This window comes from Podarcis filfolensis (genome assembly GCF_964270895.1).
Source record: "Podarcis filfolensis genome assembly, chromosome: 13".
Taxonomy (NCBI): domain Eukaryota; kingdom Metazoa; phylum Chordata; class Lepidosauria; order Squamata; family Lacertidae; genus Podarcis; species Podarcis filfolensis.
The window spans coordinates 17,262-36,418 of NC_139615.1; the positions used below are offsets into that span (position 1 = coordinate 17,262).

At 51.9% G+C, this 19,157-nt stretch overlaps 1 protein-coding gene across 2 annotated transcripts; it reads right to left on the bottom strand.

Annotated features, from left to right (window-relative positions):
- Positions 1 to 918: 918 nt before the first annotated feature.
- Positions 919 to 19,083, bottom strand: LOC310746741 (NXPE family member 3-like). 2 transcript variants are annotated; one of them, XM_083580722.1, is made up of 6 exons: positions 18,902 to 19,083; positions 10,091 to 10,249; positions 5,873 to 6,600; positions 4,655 to 4,728; positions 4,209 to 4,421; positions 919 to 3,365 (listed from the first exon to the last, which is right to left on the bottom strand). In XM_083580722.1, the coding sequence occupies exons 2-6, from the start codon at positions 10,169 to 10,171 to the stop codon at positions 2,836 to 2,838; spliced, it is 1,626 nt and encodes a 541-aa protein (XP_083436848.1). In that variant the 5' UTR covers positions 10,172 to 10,249; positions 18,902 to 19,083; the 3' UTR covers positions 919 to 2,835. The 2 variants fall into 2 exon arrangements, with proteins under 2 accessions (XP_083436848.1, XP_083436847.1); XM_083580721.1 differs by lacking the exon at positions 18,902 to 19,083 and adding an exon at positions 10,401 to 10,819.
- Between the last annotated feature and the right edge of the window lie 74 nt (positions 19,084 to 19,157).

Genomic DNA, 19,157 nt, shown 5'->3' on the forward strand with positions numbered 1-19,157 from the left:
TCTTATTATTGTTACCCCTCCCATCTGGCTCAGTTTTCCCAGACACTCTGAGTGGCTTACAGCACATTCCTCAGGGCAGGCGCCACCACCGAGAAGGCCCTCAGAGCTGGACCTCAGTTTCTGGGCAGAAGGATGGGGGTCGAGATGCTCCTTCAAGTATACTGCGCTGAGGCTGTTTAGGGCTTTAAAAGTCAGCGCCAACACTTTTAATTGTGCTCAGAAACATACTGGGAACTAATGTAGCTCTTTCAGGACCAGTGTTATATGGTCTCGGTGGCCACTCCCAGTCACCAGTCTAGCTGCCACATTCTGGAGTTGTTGTAGTTTCCGGGTCACCTTCAAAGGTAGCCCCACGTAGAGAGCATTGCAGTAGTCCACATGGGAGATAACCAGAGACAGATGAATGCAAGCAGGAAGACTGCTAATCTGGGCCCTGCTAGGCCTACGTCTCCGTCATGCACACAGCAGAGAAGCCATGATATATCAAGATGAAGGACACCAGACCGCCTTTGTGTCTAACAAACTGCTTGGAGCCGTGTGCACATATTGGCTGCTTTAGATAAGGTTTATGGAGACATTGGCCTTACAACTGGGCAGCAGGAACAGCAGCCAGGATCCAAGACAAAGGTGTCAGGCGCTTTGGCAAAGCAGCGCTGAAGGGGCTTCAAAGTTCCCTCCATGGAACATTGGCGGGGGTAGGTTTCCCTGGCTGTTTTTCCTTTTCTGCCTTGGTGCCTGCTTTGCTTCACATGCTGTTATGAGGCTGGCAGCCATGGATTGTTACTGATCTAAACCTAGATTAGTTTCACAACCAGATGGGCTGGAGGGAGTCAGGAGTTGCATTATTTGCTGTAACTGATAGCTCTGTGCTTGCTACTTATTAGTTCCTGTGCAAATTAAGTTGCATTTAATATAATCATGTGAAAATAACTTTATTCTTAAATATTTCATCTTGCCTTAATTCCTTTCAATTCAATTGTCTATGCCACTCCTGCATAAGGTTTATATCATTTATCATTCTGTTTCATTTCATTTACTAATCTGATTCCAGGCACATACCCAGGGTTCAGTTTGGTTGGAATGAAAGCCAGCAGAGACCATGGTGTCTTCAGGATGTGTGGCTTATTTACACATATCTACAACCCGAGCATAGGGTGCTGGGGCTCCCAGCACTGACACCCAAAAAGGTCTTGCTTCTCCCAGCATTGGATTCCAGCAAAGATCCAGCATGTCTCTCCTTCTCTGGCCTCTTGCCTGCTTCCAGCCCAGCTCATACACACCCAGCTCTGGCCATTGTCCTTCTCACCACCAGCCAGGTAAGGGAGGGGATCTACCTGTCTGCCCTCTGACACAAAGCCATTCCATTCTTATACTAGTGACCCATATTTAGGGGTCATTATGGTCCTTACCTGACTAATTCAACAAAGGGATCCTCAATTAGATGTTGACCCTTATTGGATCCAGGAATTACGACACAGGCATCATACAGCCTAACTGCACATGCTCTGAGGTCCAAGCACAGTGGGCAGCCAAAGAGGACAGCAGTGTGACTGGGGTGGTGTGAGGGAGGCACCAGTGCCTCTCAGGGGAGACCTAGCTGGCCCTTCTGGGGTTGAAGGGATCATCAGGCCCCAAAGCCACAAGTGTAACAGTCTTCCTCCCACCCTGCTCATAACAGAGGACACTTCTGGTCCCCCAGAGCTCCAGACTGTGTTTGTGAATTCTAAAGTGTCATAAATAAAAGGCACATTCCTAAGTGCACAAGGTAAATGCACCCACGTAACTGCATAAACCTCATGTCTGAAAATGTACAGCAGCCATGCTTAGCTCCTAGCCAACCTCAGAGACTCCCTCAAGACACAGAGCAGGGAATTCCTAATAGGTTGCCCCTCTGTGAACAGATTTGACAAGGATCTATTAAATGGCCAAGCAGACCTGTTAAAGGAGCAGATATCTGTCCTTGGCAATGGATTCTGGAGTCCAGGTATTCACCATTTCAAAAGGATGTCTCCAGCATCCATTAAGTATTTCCAGGCAACTTGATTGACAGACTTGAAATACGTTGGAGAAATATGGACACTGAGCATGATCTGATTTCCATGTGCAGCCAATTTTGTGATGTACCGGTGATGTGTGTTGGGGTGTTCTTTCTGTGACAGGGCAGTCACTCTCTGAGGGTTTAAAAATTGTAACATGCTTTTGTTCAGGGCTCCCTCACCTCCTTGCAAGGGGGGCAGGCGGGGATGAGTCTATTGCAGGGGTTGGCAAGGTTTACCTCGCCTGGGCCAGTTCACTCCAGCAGAGATCCCTCTGTGGGCTGGATTGCGTGTCCGTGTGCCTGTGATTTCCGGCATCTGCATATCTGCATCTGTGCAGACGCAATTTCCAGTGTCTGCATCTGCACAGATGCAATTTCCAGCATTGGGAAAGCGAGTCCCTGTGCTGCGCTACACCAGTTTACCGCAGCGTGTGGGGACTTGCCGAGCGGGCGGCTCGGTTCAGGGGGGGCTCATGGGACGGTTAAATGACCCCTGTGGGCCACTTGTGGCCCATGGGCCTTAGGTTGCCGACCCCTGGTCTATTGCAACAGACCAATACAGATCAGCAGCTTGCCTTGCTTCCTTCCATTTGTATCTCTGACCACAGCAGACCTCCAGGGACCCAAAGTCCCCCCATTTTCCCCATAACATTTGTGGCTGGGGGGAAAGGGTGCCCCCCACTTTTCTGGAGGCCCCTTTCCCCACTGTAGGGGATCTTCAACCCGCTGTGCAGAGTGTGGCAAGGCATCTGGCGACCCCCGCCTGGGGCTCCTTCCCTCTCCCTCCTGGCTCAGTCTCACGGGCAGACGTAGGAGAGGAAGGAGGCAACTTCATTCCTCACCACGACTTTGCCAGGGTGGATGTTGTCGGGCAGGTAGTGGCAGGAGGTCATGGCCCAGGCATCCACAATGGCCACACGCAGGCCGGCGAACATGGCGCGCAGCAGGTGGTCCAGCTGCAGGGAGAGCCAGTCGCTGCCGTAGACAGACTTGTAGCCGGTGTTGGCCGTCTTGATGACCACGGTGGTGAGGGGGCTGCGGGCCAAGAGCTGGGCCACAGCTTGCCGCACCCGGTGCAGCCGCCCGACGTAGACCTCCAGGGGGAAGGTGGTGAAGTGCGCCCAGAGTGTGAAGGCCACCACGGTGTCAGGGCCACCACCCAGCGCATCCAGCTCGTTGGCCAGGTAGTGCAAGTCAGCCATCATGGTCTTGCCAGTGCGCAGAGGGAGACCGTGGGCACGCCAGCTCAGCACCAGGCCCCGGGTGGCCTCCACAGCCAGGAGAGGCCCCGACTGGTAAGTGACGTGGAGGTCGATCTGCTGGAGTGCTGGCAAGAGGGGCAGGGAGAGAGGGGGGACAGAGAGAGATTCAGACCCCAAACATCCCTGGGTTCTCCTGCTCTGGGTCCTGCCCACCCTCACAGGGACAGGGGGTGTAGCGGCTAGAGTAGTGGTTAGGATCACAGAGTAGGAAGGGATCCCCAAGGGTCATCTACTCCAACCTTCTGCAACTCAGAGTAAAGTTATTCTCTGGGCTGCACTTTTGGAATAAAAATCTACTCCCGCCACACCAAACTTTTTCATTAATAAGAAATGTGTTGGAAAACCCAAGTTGGATTGTCCTCAGCATTTCTTGAGGCTCTTGCTCTCATTTGGAAAATATATCTATCCATATTCTGCAAATGCAAAAAATTATTCTGATGCTGTACTATACTATAATTTAAGCATTTCTCAAATTGCCCTTGAATCTTCTGCCACACTTGCTATCCTCTCCTGCTACCCCACTATGGTGCGCCACACCCTTTGAGAACCCGCTCGGTTAGAGTGTTGGACTCAGACCTTGGAGAGACCAGGGTTTGAAGAGTTGCTGGATAGCTCAGTTGGTAGAGCACAAGAATCTTTCACTCAGGGTCATGGGTTCGAGACTCATGTTGGGTAAAATATAGCTCTTTGGCCCCTTCCATGCTTCTCCTAGCCCCAGCCATCCATTCCTCCTCTTTCCACCCGGCATGACCAAATGGGACCTCCCCCGTACCCCCTGCTCATTGTCCTCTTCCCTCCATTTCTTTTTGCCTGGTCTCCTCAGCTCAGCCCAGCTCAACCTGCCTCCGGTTCCACCTGAATGCCCAAAGTGTCCCCCCTGCCACTACCCCAGGGGAGCAGGCACTCACAAGGGATGAATCCCACCAGGAACTCCCACCACTGGCGCAGGGTGGAGTCTCCAACCATGTGGACAATCTTTCCTTTCAGGCAGCTGAGGGCCGAGTCTGGAGTAGTGAAGGGCCGACTGGAACACAGCAAGGAAACCCAGGTGTCCTGGTAGTAGAAGCCCACTGGGTTGGTGGGGGCAAGGCCAGGGCGGCACGGCTGAGGGGGTGGCGTCACTGCAGGAAAGTGGGCAAAGGAGAGAGATGGTCAGCTCCCACCAGGCCCGAAAAGTGCCACTCTGTCCAAATAGACAGGAATTCACCATTTCAAAAGGATGTCTCCGACATCCATTATCAAGTATTTCCAGCCAACTTGATTGACAGACTTGAAATATGTTAGAGAAATTTGTGACCAGGTAATAAAGGGACCAGAAACCAGCAGGGGGCAACTGACCCCCCTGGCAACTCACCGATGGCCTGCTGGGGCTTGGACAGCACCCGGATAACAGGCACACTCCCTGGGATGGGTCGGTCTGTCACAGCCCTGTGGGGACAGAGAGAAATGAGAAGTGGGGAGGGGGAAGAGGAGGTCCTGCAGGTGCTGCTGCCTGGGCTGCGCTTCTCCTGGGAAACTCCTGGCTCTAGGGAAGAACAAAGGGCATCAAGGGCCCCCAGAGCCCACCCCCCAGAGCCCCTCCAGCGGCTGGTGCATCTCCCTCAGGCACCTTCACCTGCCTCGTCTCAGCCTTTCCTGCCTGCTGCTTTTACACGAAAGGGTCACAGGATGGCTTTGGAGTCAGGGCCCAGAGAGACACTCTGCAGAAGCCGCCCAGGTGGCCCCTGGGAGATGGAGGGGCGCCTCCCCTGCCCTCCCCACCCTGCTCTTTGTTGTTTTTCTTCAAAAGATTCTGTTGGGGGTGGGGATATACAAAAATCAATATCAAATATATTTTGAAATATCAAAGATAAAAGAAACAGATCTAAATAAAAGCACAAACAAAAAAATGAAAAAGAAAAATAGGAGGGAAAGAAAAGAAGAAAGAAAAAAAGAGAACTTCTGATTCTTTGTCTGTCGACTGCATATAAAAATTATTCAAAACATTAGAAAAGAACTGTGGAATTTTTTTAAATATATGATTACAGCAGAGAGACTCTTGTGTGGACAAAGATGGAAGTATTTATTATTGTTTAATATGGAGGTTGTTGAAGTTGCTGGAAACAAAGCTGATATGTCTGATTAGAGGAAAACGATTGCTAAGGTTTATTAATAACAATAATTGGAGAACACCTTCCTTGTGTAAAAAGGAAAACGAATTAATCTGTGACATTTGTGTTGGAAGTTTCGGAAAATATTGCCAGTTGTAGGTCATTCTAGAGTGAATATTTTGAATACTTTCTTTTATGTAACTGACAGCCAAAAAATAAGAAGTCTTTTTTACTTTCCCTCTGTTTTCCTCTTTTCATTTCCCCCTTTCCTTTCCTTTTCTCTTTTTGTTTTCCTTTGGTGTTTTCTCTTCTCTTTCTCTCGCTGTTTGTTTTCATCTAGTTTATTTTCTCTTACTCTGTTATGAAAATGCTTTAACAAAACCTTATTAAAAGCAGAAACAAAACCCCCACCTCTCTCTTTGAAAGACCTGTCTAACAAGCCTCCGGGGCGACTTGGCACCCTCCCCGCCGCCCCCCCTCACCTCGCAAAGAAAGCCTTCTCCCTGGGCGCCAGCACGCTTTTGTAGCGCCCCGACGAGTGGCGCACAAGGGCCGCGCAAGGGTGCGCCTGGGGCCGCACGCAGAACCAGCGCTCGCCGGTGCCCGGGTCCACGTACTGGCAGGCCGGCCCGGGAGGCGGGTGGACGTTGCACTCGGTCACCTCTTCCTTGCCCGGCTGGTCTGGCTGCGCGAAGTAGCCGGAGAAGGCGACCGTGGAGGGCTGCGAGCGGCGGATGCGGCGCAACAGTGCCACGGCCTCGCTGGAGTGGGTGAGGCGCACCGCCACGCGCACGGCGCCCGCCCACAGCAGCGGGAAGGCCAGCGTGTAGGAGCCGTTGCCATGGTCCTGCACCGTCCCGGCCGCGGCCGCCTTCAGCTCCGGCGAGTGCACCTTGGCGCGCACGAAGTCGCCCCCGTAGCGCTTGCGCCGCCCGGCGTGGTCGCGCGCCTCAAGGCGCACCAGCAGCGTGTCGCCCACCGTGTAGTTGCGCGGGGCGTGCAGGAGCGCGTAGCCGCTCTTCTCCGGGCTGGTGGAGCTGGCGAACGCCACGTCGGCGGCCTCGGCTGGAGCCGGCCACGCGATCAGCTGGAGCAGCGCCTGCATCTCGCGGGCGTCTGGAGAGGGCATCGGGGCCGGGCGGGGGTCGCGCGCGGGCGGGGGCGCCGACTGGGCCCGGGGCTCCTCGGTGGCGATGATGTAGTACAGCACCTGCGGAGACCGAAGGAGAGCCGTCAGGCGGGCAGCAGAGCGGCGGAAGATCCTGTGGCTGCTGGCTCTAGTGTGACTCGAAGGAAAACTCGCGAGCAGGCTCCAAGCGCAGGGCGGTCTCCCCTTCTGGCAGGGCTGGCACCTAGAAGCATAGCTGCCGCTGTAGAGTGCCACGCTTAGCCTTTGTGGCAAGGAGCCATCGCGAGCATATTTTAAAGAGGTCTAGAAAGGGAGAACCCCCCTCTCTTTTCCCAGCCCCCACCCTCGAAGATGATGGTGGTGGTGAATTAAATTTGTATACCGCCCTTCATACATAGATCTCGGGGCGGTTCACAGCATAAACATGGCCATTCACATCCTGCACCGGGTCTTTCCGCGCTCCCCACGATGCCCGCTGGCTACCGAGGAGAGACCCCAGACACGGGCTTTGCGCAGGGGGGGTGTCTATTCCCTCTGTGCGCCAGGTGCCTCCAGCGAGGCTGAAGGGCAGATGGATGGATGCTCCTGACAGATTTGGATTTTTATGACTTTTTTGTATTAGGCTTCTGCATTCTGGCCATCTTTTAGCGCAGTGTTTCTCAACTGGGGGCCATATGGCTCCCTGGACCCTCCCCCCAGGATATTCCAAGGGGGCCACAGATGAAAATCGTGTAAATGGGGCGGGTACGGCACGAGACGGGGGGGGGCAGAGAGAGAAGTGAGAAGTGAAGAAAACAGAAGTGACCTAGAGAAATAAACAAGAAAAAGACGTTGCTGTTTCTTTGCAAGAAGTGCTGCTAGAGCTGCAGAACGAAGTAGCAGCCAGAGTAACTTTCAGTCAAGAAAAACACCGTTTTTGGAAAAAGTATACAATATCTTTAAAGTTTCCACAGCTTTGGGCTAAAGCAAAATTGTTTCAGTGGCATTTCCTACGTCTTACTTAGTAGAAGAAGGTTTCTACCTGGCCTGAGTAGTCTGAAGGGCGGGAGGGGGGGGGCAGCAGAGCGTAGAGGAGAGGGTCCCTGCCTAACCCCTTTCCCACCAGCCATTATCCAACACAATATTATTCCAGGCTGACCCTGCTTCTCCTTAGCCCCGGGAAGCCATGAGTCAAGAGAGAAGCAAGAAGGGAGGAAAGCTGAGCTCCTTCAAGGTTCAGCAGACCCCCCCTCAACCCTGAGGATGGGACCCTTCCCCAGCCCACTGGGACCCCAAGCCCTGCAGGAAGGAGGGGCAGGGCAGAGGGGGGGCAGGGCATCTCCTGGTTAAGCTCCGCTGGTGCCCTTGTGGGGCTGCGTGAACTATGGAAGGCAGGGGGGTGCAATCCAAACATCTGAGGCTGAGGTGCGGCTCCGGAAGTGGAAGGAGCATCCATCATACTCCCAACAACCGCTTATTATATTTGCTGCAACCCAGCAGGAACAGAGTCTTCCAAGAAGGATCTGGGAAGAGCCAAAGGGAAGGAGGGGAGGGGAGTGCCCGGAGGCAGAGCCCCTGCTAACACACACACACACACACACACACACACACACACACACACACTTCCCAGTTTCCTTTGGGGGAGGGAGCAAGAGACATTTTCTCTCAAAAAATTGACCCTACACAAGAAGCTACTGTAAGGAAGTTTTTGATTTTATTTTTAAAGCAAAGCTACCTTTCCCCTTTTTAATCTTAACTCCCAATTTGGACTGCTCTTACTTTGCTCCTCACACACACCAAACACACAGCAACACCCATCAATTCTGCAAGTCCTCTTCCTACAGAGGGAGAGGGAGGGCAGGGGGACAAATCCCCTCCTCCAAGCTCCAAATCCAGCAGGGATTCTGAGGGCAAACCACTGCAGAGTGCGTTTGACCCCAAAGGAAGAGGTTTAAGTAACTTCTGCCAACTTAGATAGAGGCACCACACGACTCCCCTCAAAGATTCCTGGATTTTGTTTGGGTGAGGGGAAATCTGGTCCAGTTGGGGGTGAACTATGGCTCCCAGGATCCTTGGGGAGAAGCCGTGTCCCTTAAATGTGCACATCCAGAACCCTGGCTGAGAAGGGCTGGAGGGGGAGATTAAGCAGCACTTCCCTCTCATCTCCACCAGTCAGTCAAGCATTTTGCATTTCCCCCCTGCCCACCCAAGTGGCCAGCAAAGCACAAGGTCCCCCCTCAGAACTCAGAAGACCACCCAGCCCAACCCCTTTCCCCGAGAGATGGGCTCTTCCACATCTCATTCCCTTTGGCACCCAACTCACTTGCCCCTGAAACATTACTGAGCAAAATGTGAGCACTCCAGGCAAACCAAGAGGCAGCTCATAGAACTATAGAATTGTAGAACTGGAAGGGACCCCGAGGGTCATCTGGTCTGTAAGGAATAAAAATGTCTCTTTTTCATAAAAGCATAAAAGGTCAAAGGGCCTCCAAAAGTTGCAGCTTCTGAGCAGAATGTTGCAACAACTCAGAAACCATAGACTCGCTTGGGGACTTATCTTTACTGGATTGGGGTTAGAATGTCAGAAAACAGGGTGGCTTACTGCTGGAATGTGGTTTAGACACTTCAGCAGGGTAGAACTGGATAGAAATCACCCTAAGGGGTGGTCAGGATGTGGCTTCATCGCTTGGGTAAATGCATGAGAACACACTTCCTTATTTGGGTAAAAGTACGGTAATTAAGAGTGATGGTCCCTGGATTTAGAGGGATGTCAATAGGGGCAGAGAGTTTAATATTTTAATTAGGCGGTCCCGATAAGACTGTAACCCCTGTGTGCCTCCACCCAATGGGGAACAGGTGATATAAACTTGTGTTTTACTAAACTGGGGTGTGCCTGCTTTTGGGACACCCAAATCTTGAAAGAAACGTATATGTAATCAATAAACTAACTTTTTGCTGCTTCACCAATTTTGCTCAATTTTTTATTTAAAGGTCCCAGGACCCAGAGTCTTGGGGCCGGTGTTTTATATCTCACATAGTCCAACCCTCTGCAATGCAGGAATCTCAACTACAGCATCCAAGACAGATAGCCACACACCTCTGCTTAAAAACCTCAATGAAGGAGAGACACCCCCCCAATGGGTCTTTTGTAAGTTCTTGTGGGAACTTCAGGATGGGACCCCACCCCCCGCTCAGGTTGCACATCTGTCTGACAGGCTTGATGGCGAATGCAAGTAGTGGGGCTGAGCAAGGACAGACCAGGAACAGGCCCCACAGAGGCAAGATGTCCACTCTTGACCCACATCGCCATTCCTTTTCAATCACATGCACACCCCAAAGTCAACCCCACGGAGCCCTCCCCACTCCCTGCAGGGGCTTTTTAGTTGGGGGCAACATGGCTTAGCCCAGTGACCAGCAGCAGCCCCAGGAGATGCACAAACCACCACGATGCTCCCACCCCCCCCAAAACACCCACCAGCCCCTCGAAAGACTGCATCCTCCCAAAGGGCTCCATTCAGCTTTTACCCCCACCCAGGCCTGGTATTTTTAGGGAGCATGTTACTCCCCCAGTCAACCTGCCCCCTTGACTCACCACCGGCAGGAGGGTTAGTCCAAAGCAGAAAAAAGCAGCTGGTCGGCAGCCCCCAGAAGTCTTCTTGGCCAGGTGCCTCATTGCTTCCTCTGCAGGACGGTCTGTGCTGACAGGGCACGAAGGTGGGAGTGACTCGCCCTCAAAGAGGGCAAGCACAACCTGCAAGGGGCAGAGAGCAGCCCAGGTGAAGGGAGGAAGGGAGTGGAGCAGTGAAGCCCTGGGTCCAGGGACACGCCTGTTTCCTGCTCTGGACCTTGCAGTGGGACTCTGACAGCCAGTGCAGTGGGACTCTGACAGCCAGGCTACGGACCTTCAGAGGAGGACTCTCCCTTCCTGCACTGGATCTCCACGTCAATGGCCGCCTGCCAGGGAAGGGACTTCTGCAAGCAGATCTCCTCCTCCTGGGCCTCCTCAGAGGCCCCTTCCCAGCCCCATCTCTGGTGCCATCACAGCAACTGAGGCAGAGCCCATGGAGGAGGAGGAAGAAGAGGAGGAAGGCCCCAATATTGTCTGCAGGGCAAGCAACTCTGAACAGTTGCAGAAGGGGCGGAGGAGGAGAGGGTGTCTCCTCCTGGACTGCCTTCTCAAAAGGAGCACCTGAGGAGCAAAGCTCCATTTTCCAGGGAACGGGAACCACCAGGGAGAGGCAGGGCAGCTGCTGGAAAGCCACTCCTCTGGCTGGGCAGGCAGCCACATGAGTCAATGTTGTACATAAGTAGCCAGGGCTCACCTCCTGTGGACCTCAAGGTGGAATATTATTATTATTATTATTATTATTATTATTATTATTATTATTTATATATTAATCCCTGAGAGGCAGGTTGGGCTGAGAGGTAGAGACTGGCTTCATGTGAGGATTTGAACCCTGAGCTGTGTGGCAATCCCCCCTCTTGCTGTGGGCGGGGGGGGGGAGAGAGAGAGAGAGGCCAGCAGATGCAGTTAGGAGTTAGGCTTGGAAGAAATTCAAATGAAAGCAAGAAACCTCAGAAATAATTTTCTGACAGGAAGAGCTATTCAACAATAGAACAGACTCCTTTAGGAAATTGTGGACTCTCCTTCCAGGAATTTTAAGCAGAGGCTGGATGGCCCATCTGGATGCTTGAGTTGAGATTCCTGCATTGCAGGGGTTGGACTAGATGACCCTTGGGGGACCCATCCAAATCTATGATTCTATGATTCTAGGACCCATTAAAACAAGCTGTTTTTAAAACCAGCATATCCCACATAAAGGGGGGGCTGTGGACTTGGTCTGGCATTCTGGGGCATCCTCAAAGCGTATCTGTCCTGGCAATGCTTGGATAGTGGCCCTGGCCCAAAATACCAGGATCAAGGCAGGTTTTTAATGTAGGTAATAAAAGGGACAGGCTGGCAGAGCAGATGTCTTGCATGCAAGAGGTCTCGGGTTCGGTCCCTGGTGTGTCTACGGAAAGCCCTCTAGAGAGCTGCTGCTGCCCGTCAGTGAAACTGATACTGAGCTAGATAGAACCATGGAATTGGGAGGTGGAAGGCCATCTAGTCCACCCCCTGTAATGCAGGATTCAAGATCGCCTGTCTCAGCACAAGGCAGCTCATGCCTACAGCTTCACCTCCAACAGGAGATCTTCCAAGAGGAAGAAATGAGTTGCTTGAGGAGGGATCAGTTTTATACTACCTGTATTTAAGAATCCATTAAGTGGATTGCAGTGTACAGTGAAAATATCGCATAACAAAATATATAATAGAAGTAAACACATACATAGCAGTTTGAAAGCAAATCTTTAAAAGATCAGATCACACAAATTCAGTCTGGATCGTAAAACAGCTAAGTCACACTTCGGAGGAAGCTCCGTCAGAGAGAAAAGGTGTCTGAGGAAGCTTCTGGAAGCAAGAGCACCAGTTCAGTCAGGAGAGGGTTGCGGGCGGCTGGAGCCACAGCACGAAAGCCCCAATTTCTAGCTAAGAACGTAAGAGCCTGCTGGGTGCTATGTGAAAAACTGACAGTAAATTCCAGGGAAAGGGATAACTCTGGAAAATGCCAAGATTTCAGGTGGCCCCTTCCAAAGTCACTCATTTAATTGTGGATAATGAAATCAAACACCAACTGCCTCCTTTATCAAGCGGCATCTCTGTATTGTTGCGATTTAATCAGGGACTTGCAAGCTTTTGAGCATTAACCCTGAATGACGAATCCAGCTCTTCTTAGCTGTTGGCGATGAGCCCAAAGAGCCCGCCTTGTGGCAAGTGCTAAGCACCCTCCGTGCTGCGCAGTCCTGTGTGTCCTGGCTTGAAGGCAAGCCCTGCCAGATGCAGCAGGACTTGCTCCCAAGAAAGTGCACATTGGACTGAAGTCAGGAGGTGTAACATTTCCTCCTGGGCCTCTAACAGCAGCCGGCTTGGCAGAAATTCAACAGCTGAAGCTCCTTCGTGTCAGTGTGGTGGGGAGGGGAGCAACTTCCAACCTGAGTGTCTTGCATCATGCTCTCCGCTAGGACCCCAAATTCTTGTTCCTGGTTGGTCATCGCCAATTCAGACCCTGTTCACATCTATATGAGGGTCAAATTTTTTGCTCTGGTGTGCATGCACTGCACGGTCTGCATTTGCCATTTGACTCCCAGTTCACCCGGTTTGGAGCTATTCATTGGGAGGACGGTCCATTTATTCCTGCTCTCTGCTTCCCATGAAAAACTTTTTGAAAGCCTAAAGACCATTGCTATTTTTCTAGAAAAAGAGGTGCTGGAACTCACTCTGAATGCGTCCCTTATTATCTTATAATGGCAATGGTGCCCACTTGAGAGGTGCTGGAGCTGAGTTCTGGCTGAAAGAAAGCCCTGCTAAAGACAACGTTGACAGAACCACCTCTGCCAGTATGCTTGTTGACACATCAAAGAACTTCAAAAGGTTTGCAGGACAGGACTTTCCAGGCAGAAGCCATGCTGGCTCTGCTTCATCAAGGCTTGTTCTTCTATAATAATGCTTTCCATCAATTTCCTCTGGACAGTCATTAAGCTAACAAGCCTGTAATTTCCAAAAGCCCCACCCATGGATCCCTTTTGAAATATGGTGTTACATTGGCCAGTTCCCAGTCCTCAGTGATGGAGGCTGATCTGAGGGGCCAGTTGTACATTTTTGTTTTTTAACAAAGCAGCAATTTTGCATCTGAGTTCTTTGGAGTGGATGCCATCCAGGCACAGGGATTCATCGGTTTCTATTTTGTCCATCAAGTCTAGGACCCAATCCTTTGCCAACACCATCTGCCTCAGCTCCTCAGGCTCCCTTCCTGCAACAGGGACTTTGGGATAGGGACCTGTCTGGCAGCTGTGCATCAGCTGAGCTAGAAAAGAGGGAGCAGTTGTTCAAAAATATCACTAAGATCTTAAACTGCCACATTATCCCAGCTTCTCAGTTTTAGCACTTTTACCTACATCTGATGAGGGTAACCAAAATCTGCATTGTAAAGACTTGAAAGGGCACCTGCTTATAGCGGTTAGGACCACCGCTAGAGTTTTGGGAAAAACTATGGTAGATGGGGCCAATTTTACTACTTGGTACACTGAAGCGTGGGAGATTGCCCTGCTGGGAAAACTAACTGATAAGCTGAGAGTCCTCAGGGTCAAAGGGAAAAGGACTATTTCGTACCTGTTTGGTCTGACTTAATTCATTTTTAAGCAAAGAGGAATATATTCAAAGACCCACAAGTGAATCTGGCTGATACAGTGACAGGCATTTTAATACTTTCATTTACCTTCCCTTGCTATAGGGAAGGTAACTTTGCATTCTTCAGTAAATAATTACAGTCCCTCCCTTCTGCACATTCACATGCCTTTAGTTGATTTATTTTGGTTTTATTCCATGAGACCTTCCCCCCCCCCCAGCTTTGCCTCTCCGCACTACGAGGCAAAGACAAAGAGCCACCGCTGCACATTACTAAATGTAACAATTCACTGGTAAATGTATCTATGTACTGGCTCAACGGGAAAACTTCATATAAAAATTCATATATGTCAGGGGCTCAGGAGCAGGAGCACAGGGGAGAGAGGAAATGGAGAGCGAAGGGGAAGAATCCAAGGGCAGCGTAGGGGAGTATGACAGTGGCCCGAGAGATTCCATGAGCTTCTCCAGCGAATCAGAAGATTCCCAGAAGGGGGCGCGACGGTCAGGGCAAGGGGGGTCCTAGGGGGGACGCACCAGAAACAAGGAGCCAGCGGGGAACCCCAAAGAAGCAGTGGGGGATTGGGACCAGTTTCCCCACCAGAGCGTAGTGGGGGGGAAGAGTCACATGTGTCAGGGCCAGCGTCTCCTCCAGCGGGGAGAGAGAGTGAGTCAGGGCTGACCACGCCTCCAACGGAGAGTGGGGGAACGGAGGGGAGGTCAGTTGCAGCTAGCCCCCCCAGAGGGGGAAGCAGTGACAGCAGCAGCAGTGAAACGGTCAGGAGGAAAGTTGCTGGCTGGGCGCGCGTGCCAAGTACAAATGTACAGGCGCGGGGGACAGCAGGAGACCCGGATGGGGAACCAGCTCCTAAAGCCCGCCGGAGGGAGGGGGAAGGCTCAGGGGATTCAGCGTCAGAAGAGTCTAGAAAGGGCGAGACCCCAACGGACAGGCGGAACCAGAGGCGGAAAGAACAGAGGAAGAGGTGGAGTAAGGCTAGAGTCTTAAACTGGTGTCAGGGGGGAGGAGACTCAGACGGAGCATCAGCGGTCTGACAGTTGAGACGTAGAGCTGCACGCTGCGGCTCTGGAAGTGAAACTGAACTTCAATAAAGACTTTTGTACTTAACAACGAAGCAGCGTTGGTCCTTTGTGAGCTGGGACCTCGATTTCGGAGACCAGCTTCACGTAGGTGTTGGAATGCCAGGTGGATAATAGGTCGTCATTGGTAGGGGGTTGAGATATTGACAGTTCCCCCCTTTGTCGAGGTGCCATGCCCGCGGGGTGGAGGGGGTCTTGTCGATGTAGGTAGGTGAGGTTTGTAGCCACACCTCCACATCTTTGGGGCCCCGAAGTATCCCACTCCGTGGGTGGGGTGGTGGAGTGATGCCAGCCCTCAAGGTACGCTCTGCCATCCCAGGTGGAGGCAAGGCCAATGTCCCAGACGCAGCAGTACCATCGGAGGCAAACTCCCTGGAGGGTGGTGGGGCGAGGTACGGAGTCCACTCTCTGGCAGTAAAATCCATGAATCAGACGGTCGGTCGGGGGATTTCGGTCAGTGTAAACTGATTCCCCACCGCCATTGTCTAAAATTGTCCAGTTCAGCGATTGTTGGGGCACACCGTCGGAGAATAGTGTATAGGAACCATTTATACAGCGGGCTCGGTTCCAGGGACCATCTCTGCTTAGTATGAGTTTGCCGAGTAGGGTGTAAGTTGGAGAAGGGACGAACAGTTCCCAAGTTTGGTGTGTGGTTAGGGTAGGTAGTATGGAATGGCGGAGGAGGACACGGGTCTCCGGTACGCAGAAGTCAAAATCCCCCAGGCGGTCCAATGTCCCTCTTTTCACCATGTCCACAATACCGAAATCAAGATATTGGTGCTCAATTTGTAATCCTGGGCATGAAACATGCGTGGTCATGGCGGTCATGGTTGTGGCAAAAATGGGAAACATGAGTAGGACGGAGAAGGGAGGAGGTATGGTGTGTCTGGTGGAGAGCATGGTGGTCGGGAATAGGGTGGTGGTAAGCGGCAGGCTGTGAAAGGCAAACTGTCAAAAGGCGAGCTGTCAAAGGTGAAGTTGTCAAAAGGCAAGGCTGTCAAAAGGTGAAGCTGTCAAAAGGCGACCTGTCAAACGGCGTGCTGTCAAAGGTGAGTTGTCAAAAGGCGAGCTGTCAAAAGTCGAGCTGTCAAAAGGCGAGCTGTCAAAAGGCGAGCTGTCAAACGGCGTGCTGTCAAAGGTGAGCTGTCAAAAGGCGAGCTGTCAGACGGCGTGAAGCGGTGTCTTACGGAGTCGGAGGCGGATCGGGGGTTGCTCCCGGTTGTCCATTGTTGTGACAATTTCAGAAGTTCAATGGGTGGTGCTGGTGTTGAAGCAGGTCCGGTCTGTAGGGCCCGATTCGTGCCCCGATCTGGTCCAGTCTGTAGGGCCCGACTCCATCACCGACATAGCAGGTTCCCGGACTTTTCCGGACCTCACTACTGCCTGGGCCGCGGTGGTCGACCAACCCCCCCACTGGAAGCCACAACCTACGGACTCTATGCTACTGCAAGCTTTTGCCTCGGGGAGGATGGAATCCTACCTTAGTGGCTTATTCTGGGTATGTGGGCACCGCGCATACACCTGGGTAAGCCCGCACATGTCTGGATCCTGTTTCGTAGGATACATTGTCCCTGGCATCAGAATAGTCCCACATCTACCCCCCAGGAGACAAAGAAATAAGAGAGAACAAAAGGAGCTGTCAGACCTCTTGGACGTGGCTGCAAATGGAGAGACTGTAGGCCGAGCCCTCTTCCCCGCCTATGCGGCCGGATCTAACCACGTAGCCATCCTTCGACTCACCGACATCCTTCTCAAATTCATGCAAGAAGCAACCCAGGTTACAGACTCCCTGATGACGGAACTGTCTGAGGTAAGACAGCTGAGTTTACAGACCAGGATTGCGACGGACTTTCTACTGTCCAGTCAGGGAGGGACATGTGCCTTAATAGGCACAGAGTGTTGTACTTATGTGACTGATCAATCTTTAAATATCACTGGACATCTGAATAATATCCACGAGTTAGCAGGGAGACTAAAAGAGATACAACATGAGGGACTATCTGATGTGGACTTGTGGGGTTGGTTGCCCAAGCTGAGGTGGCTCCAGCAATTGCTCAAGGCTATCTTTCTTACTGCTCTTATTGTTGTCCTTTGTATCTCAATCCTCTGTTGTACTATGCGTTACTCCTTGCTGCTCCCTCCTTCGCTGTCCTACTCAACCTTCCCCTCTTACCCTCCGAGCCTATTCCCGTTCACAAGGCACCTCTACCTTCCCAGAGTATGTACAGATGAGACACCTGGGGGAAGGAGAATACGAGATCACTGAGATATAGGGTGCGGAGAAAGGATTTGCAAGTTCTTACAGAACTTTAATGCAAATCTATCTCCGAATGGGGGACTGATACGGAAGGAAGGGGGGGGGCATGCATCCCTTCACCCTCCGCCGGTCACTCTACCCCAAGCCCCATAAATAAAGTGCCTTTCCCTTTCCTATGCGGGCGAAATAAGCCCAAACTCTTAGGCCTCCTTCCCGCTCTATCTTTACTGTGGGTAGACCGTACAAAGTTATATCCCCATTCGTTTCAATGGCCGCGTTCTATCCAATCAGAACCATGCATTCGTTTTGCAGAGCTAGCTCAGCGAGCTCTTGCACGCCTCATTTAACCTCTTGACAAGCTACTGACGGCTCCCCGCTGGGAGAACAATGGAACCGAAACTGGTGAACTCGTAAAAGTGTCAAATCTTGCAACAATGTATCCATTTTGTTTCCGACTTCAATTACCAATATAGAATGAACTGAAACGAACTAAAAATCCTTAAAAATTCGTATAAAATCAACGGTAACTCCGATCTCCTTGGTTTTGGTGTCGATCGACTCAGTCTCTTCAGGACTCCATGACACCTCCCCTGCCTCCATAATCCCTCAAGCGAGATGTCACGTACTCAGGAAGACCCTAATCCGGTCAAATCGCTCTGCCTGGCCTTTCCTCTGGGCAGTGCCAGGTGGCAGACTTTACATATTCGAACTATTGTCTTCTCATCACCGGTACTCAGGAAATGTTTATCTGCGCATATCTCCAGCTCTGCATATTCCCCCTCCCTCCTCTGTATGTTAATCCAGTGTAACCCAACCTCCCTTTAATGTATTCATGATGTCATCTGTGTAACCCAACCTCTCTTTAATGTATTCATGATGTAGCTATGATGTATTTTGCACTGTATTATGGGACATGGAGGGAAGTTTCAAAAGCTCATGTCACCCCTTTCCCGCTGTTCAATCTCGCCTTGAACCTGTTGCGCAATAAACGTGGATCTTCTGCAGCTTGCTCCTGTTTCCGGCTGAGCTCATTTTTCCTCCGCAGGGACCCGCGGACTTAGTCCGACGAGCTGGGTGGCTGAGCAGCCTCACACCCAGATTTTTACTGTAACACAGAAAATTCAGGGTGCGCAATCAAGCCCATCTGAACCGCTTGCCAAACAAGCCCACTTCTCCCCAGAGTCCAGGCTTTTTGCTATATGGAGATGGCAAAGCTATAGAATCCTAGAACCGTAGAGTTGGAAGGGAATTCACCCTGGCAAAGGAGGGGTCTCCAAGCAAGCATCCATGGCAGACGGTCATCCAAGGGATCCCCAAGGGTCATCCAGTCCAACGCCCCACAACACAGGAAATGCAATTGCCTGGAGACCCCCAAACCCTAGCCCCCCAAACCTTTGGGGTTTCCTCCACAATTCTATGATTCTAACTCGATTGCTGGGCCACTGTGGCCTGATCCAGTAGAGCTCTTTTTGGTTCTCACAGAACCTCCCCATCCAGAGGCAGTCTACCTTGATTCCTAGGGGGATTTGGCCACTGGGGTAACAGGATGCTGAGCTAGGGGCCCCCCTTTGGTCTGATCCAGCAGGCTCTCCTGACATTCTTATAGGGGGAAGCCCCTTCCAGCCACACCCCGAAGCTGCTCAGCCTCACAGAATCATAAGTTGGAAGGGACCCAGAGGACCATCTAGTCCAACCCCCTGCAATGCCAGATTCTGCAACTACCCCATACAGAGATCAGACCTGCAACCTTGGCGTTATCAGCACCACACTCTATCCAGGCCTCCCTCCCCTTCCAGTCCCGCAGTCCCACCCAAAGCCCCTTTGCCCACCTTGGTCTCATGCTTGGCAGAATCAGGGCCATGCACAACAGTCCTCGCAGCCCTGGGCAGGGCGGGGGGGGGGGGGTTGGGGGTCTGTCCACACGCCTTCCTGACCTGGATGAGGCAGGCAGAGGCTCCTCACTCACCTGCCTCACGCAGCATCTGTTCTGGCCTAAAGCGAAAGGGAGACTGAGGCACATGTTGCTGCCCACCATTTTCCCGGCTGCAGAGACGTCATCTCACTTCCTCTTCCCACAACCAGAAG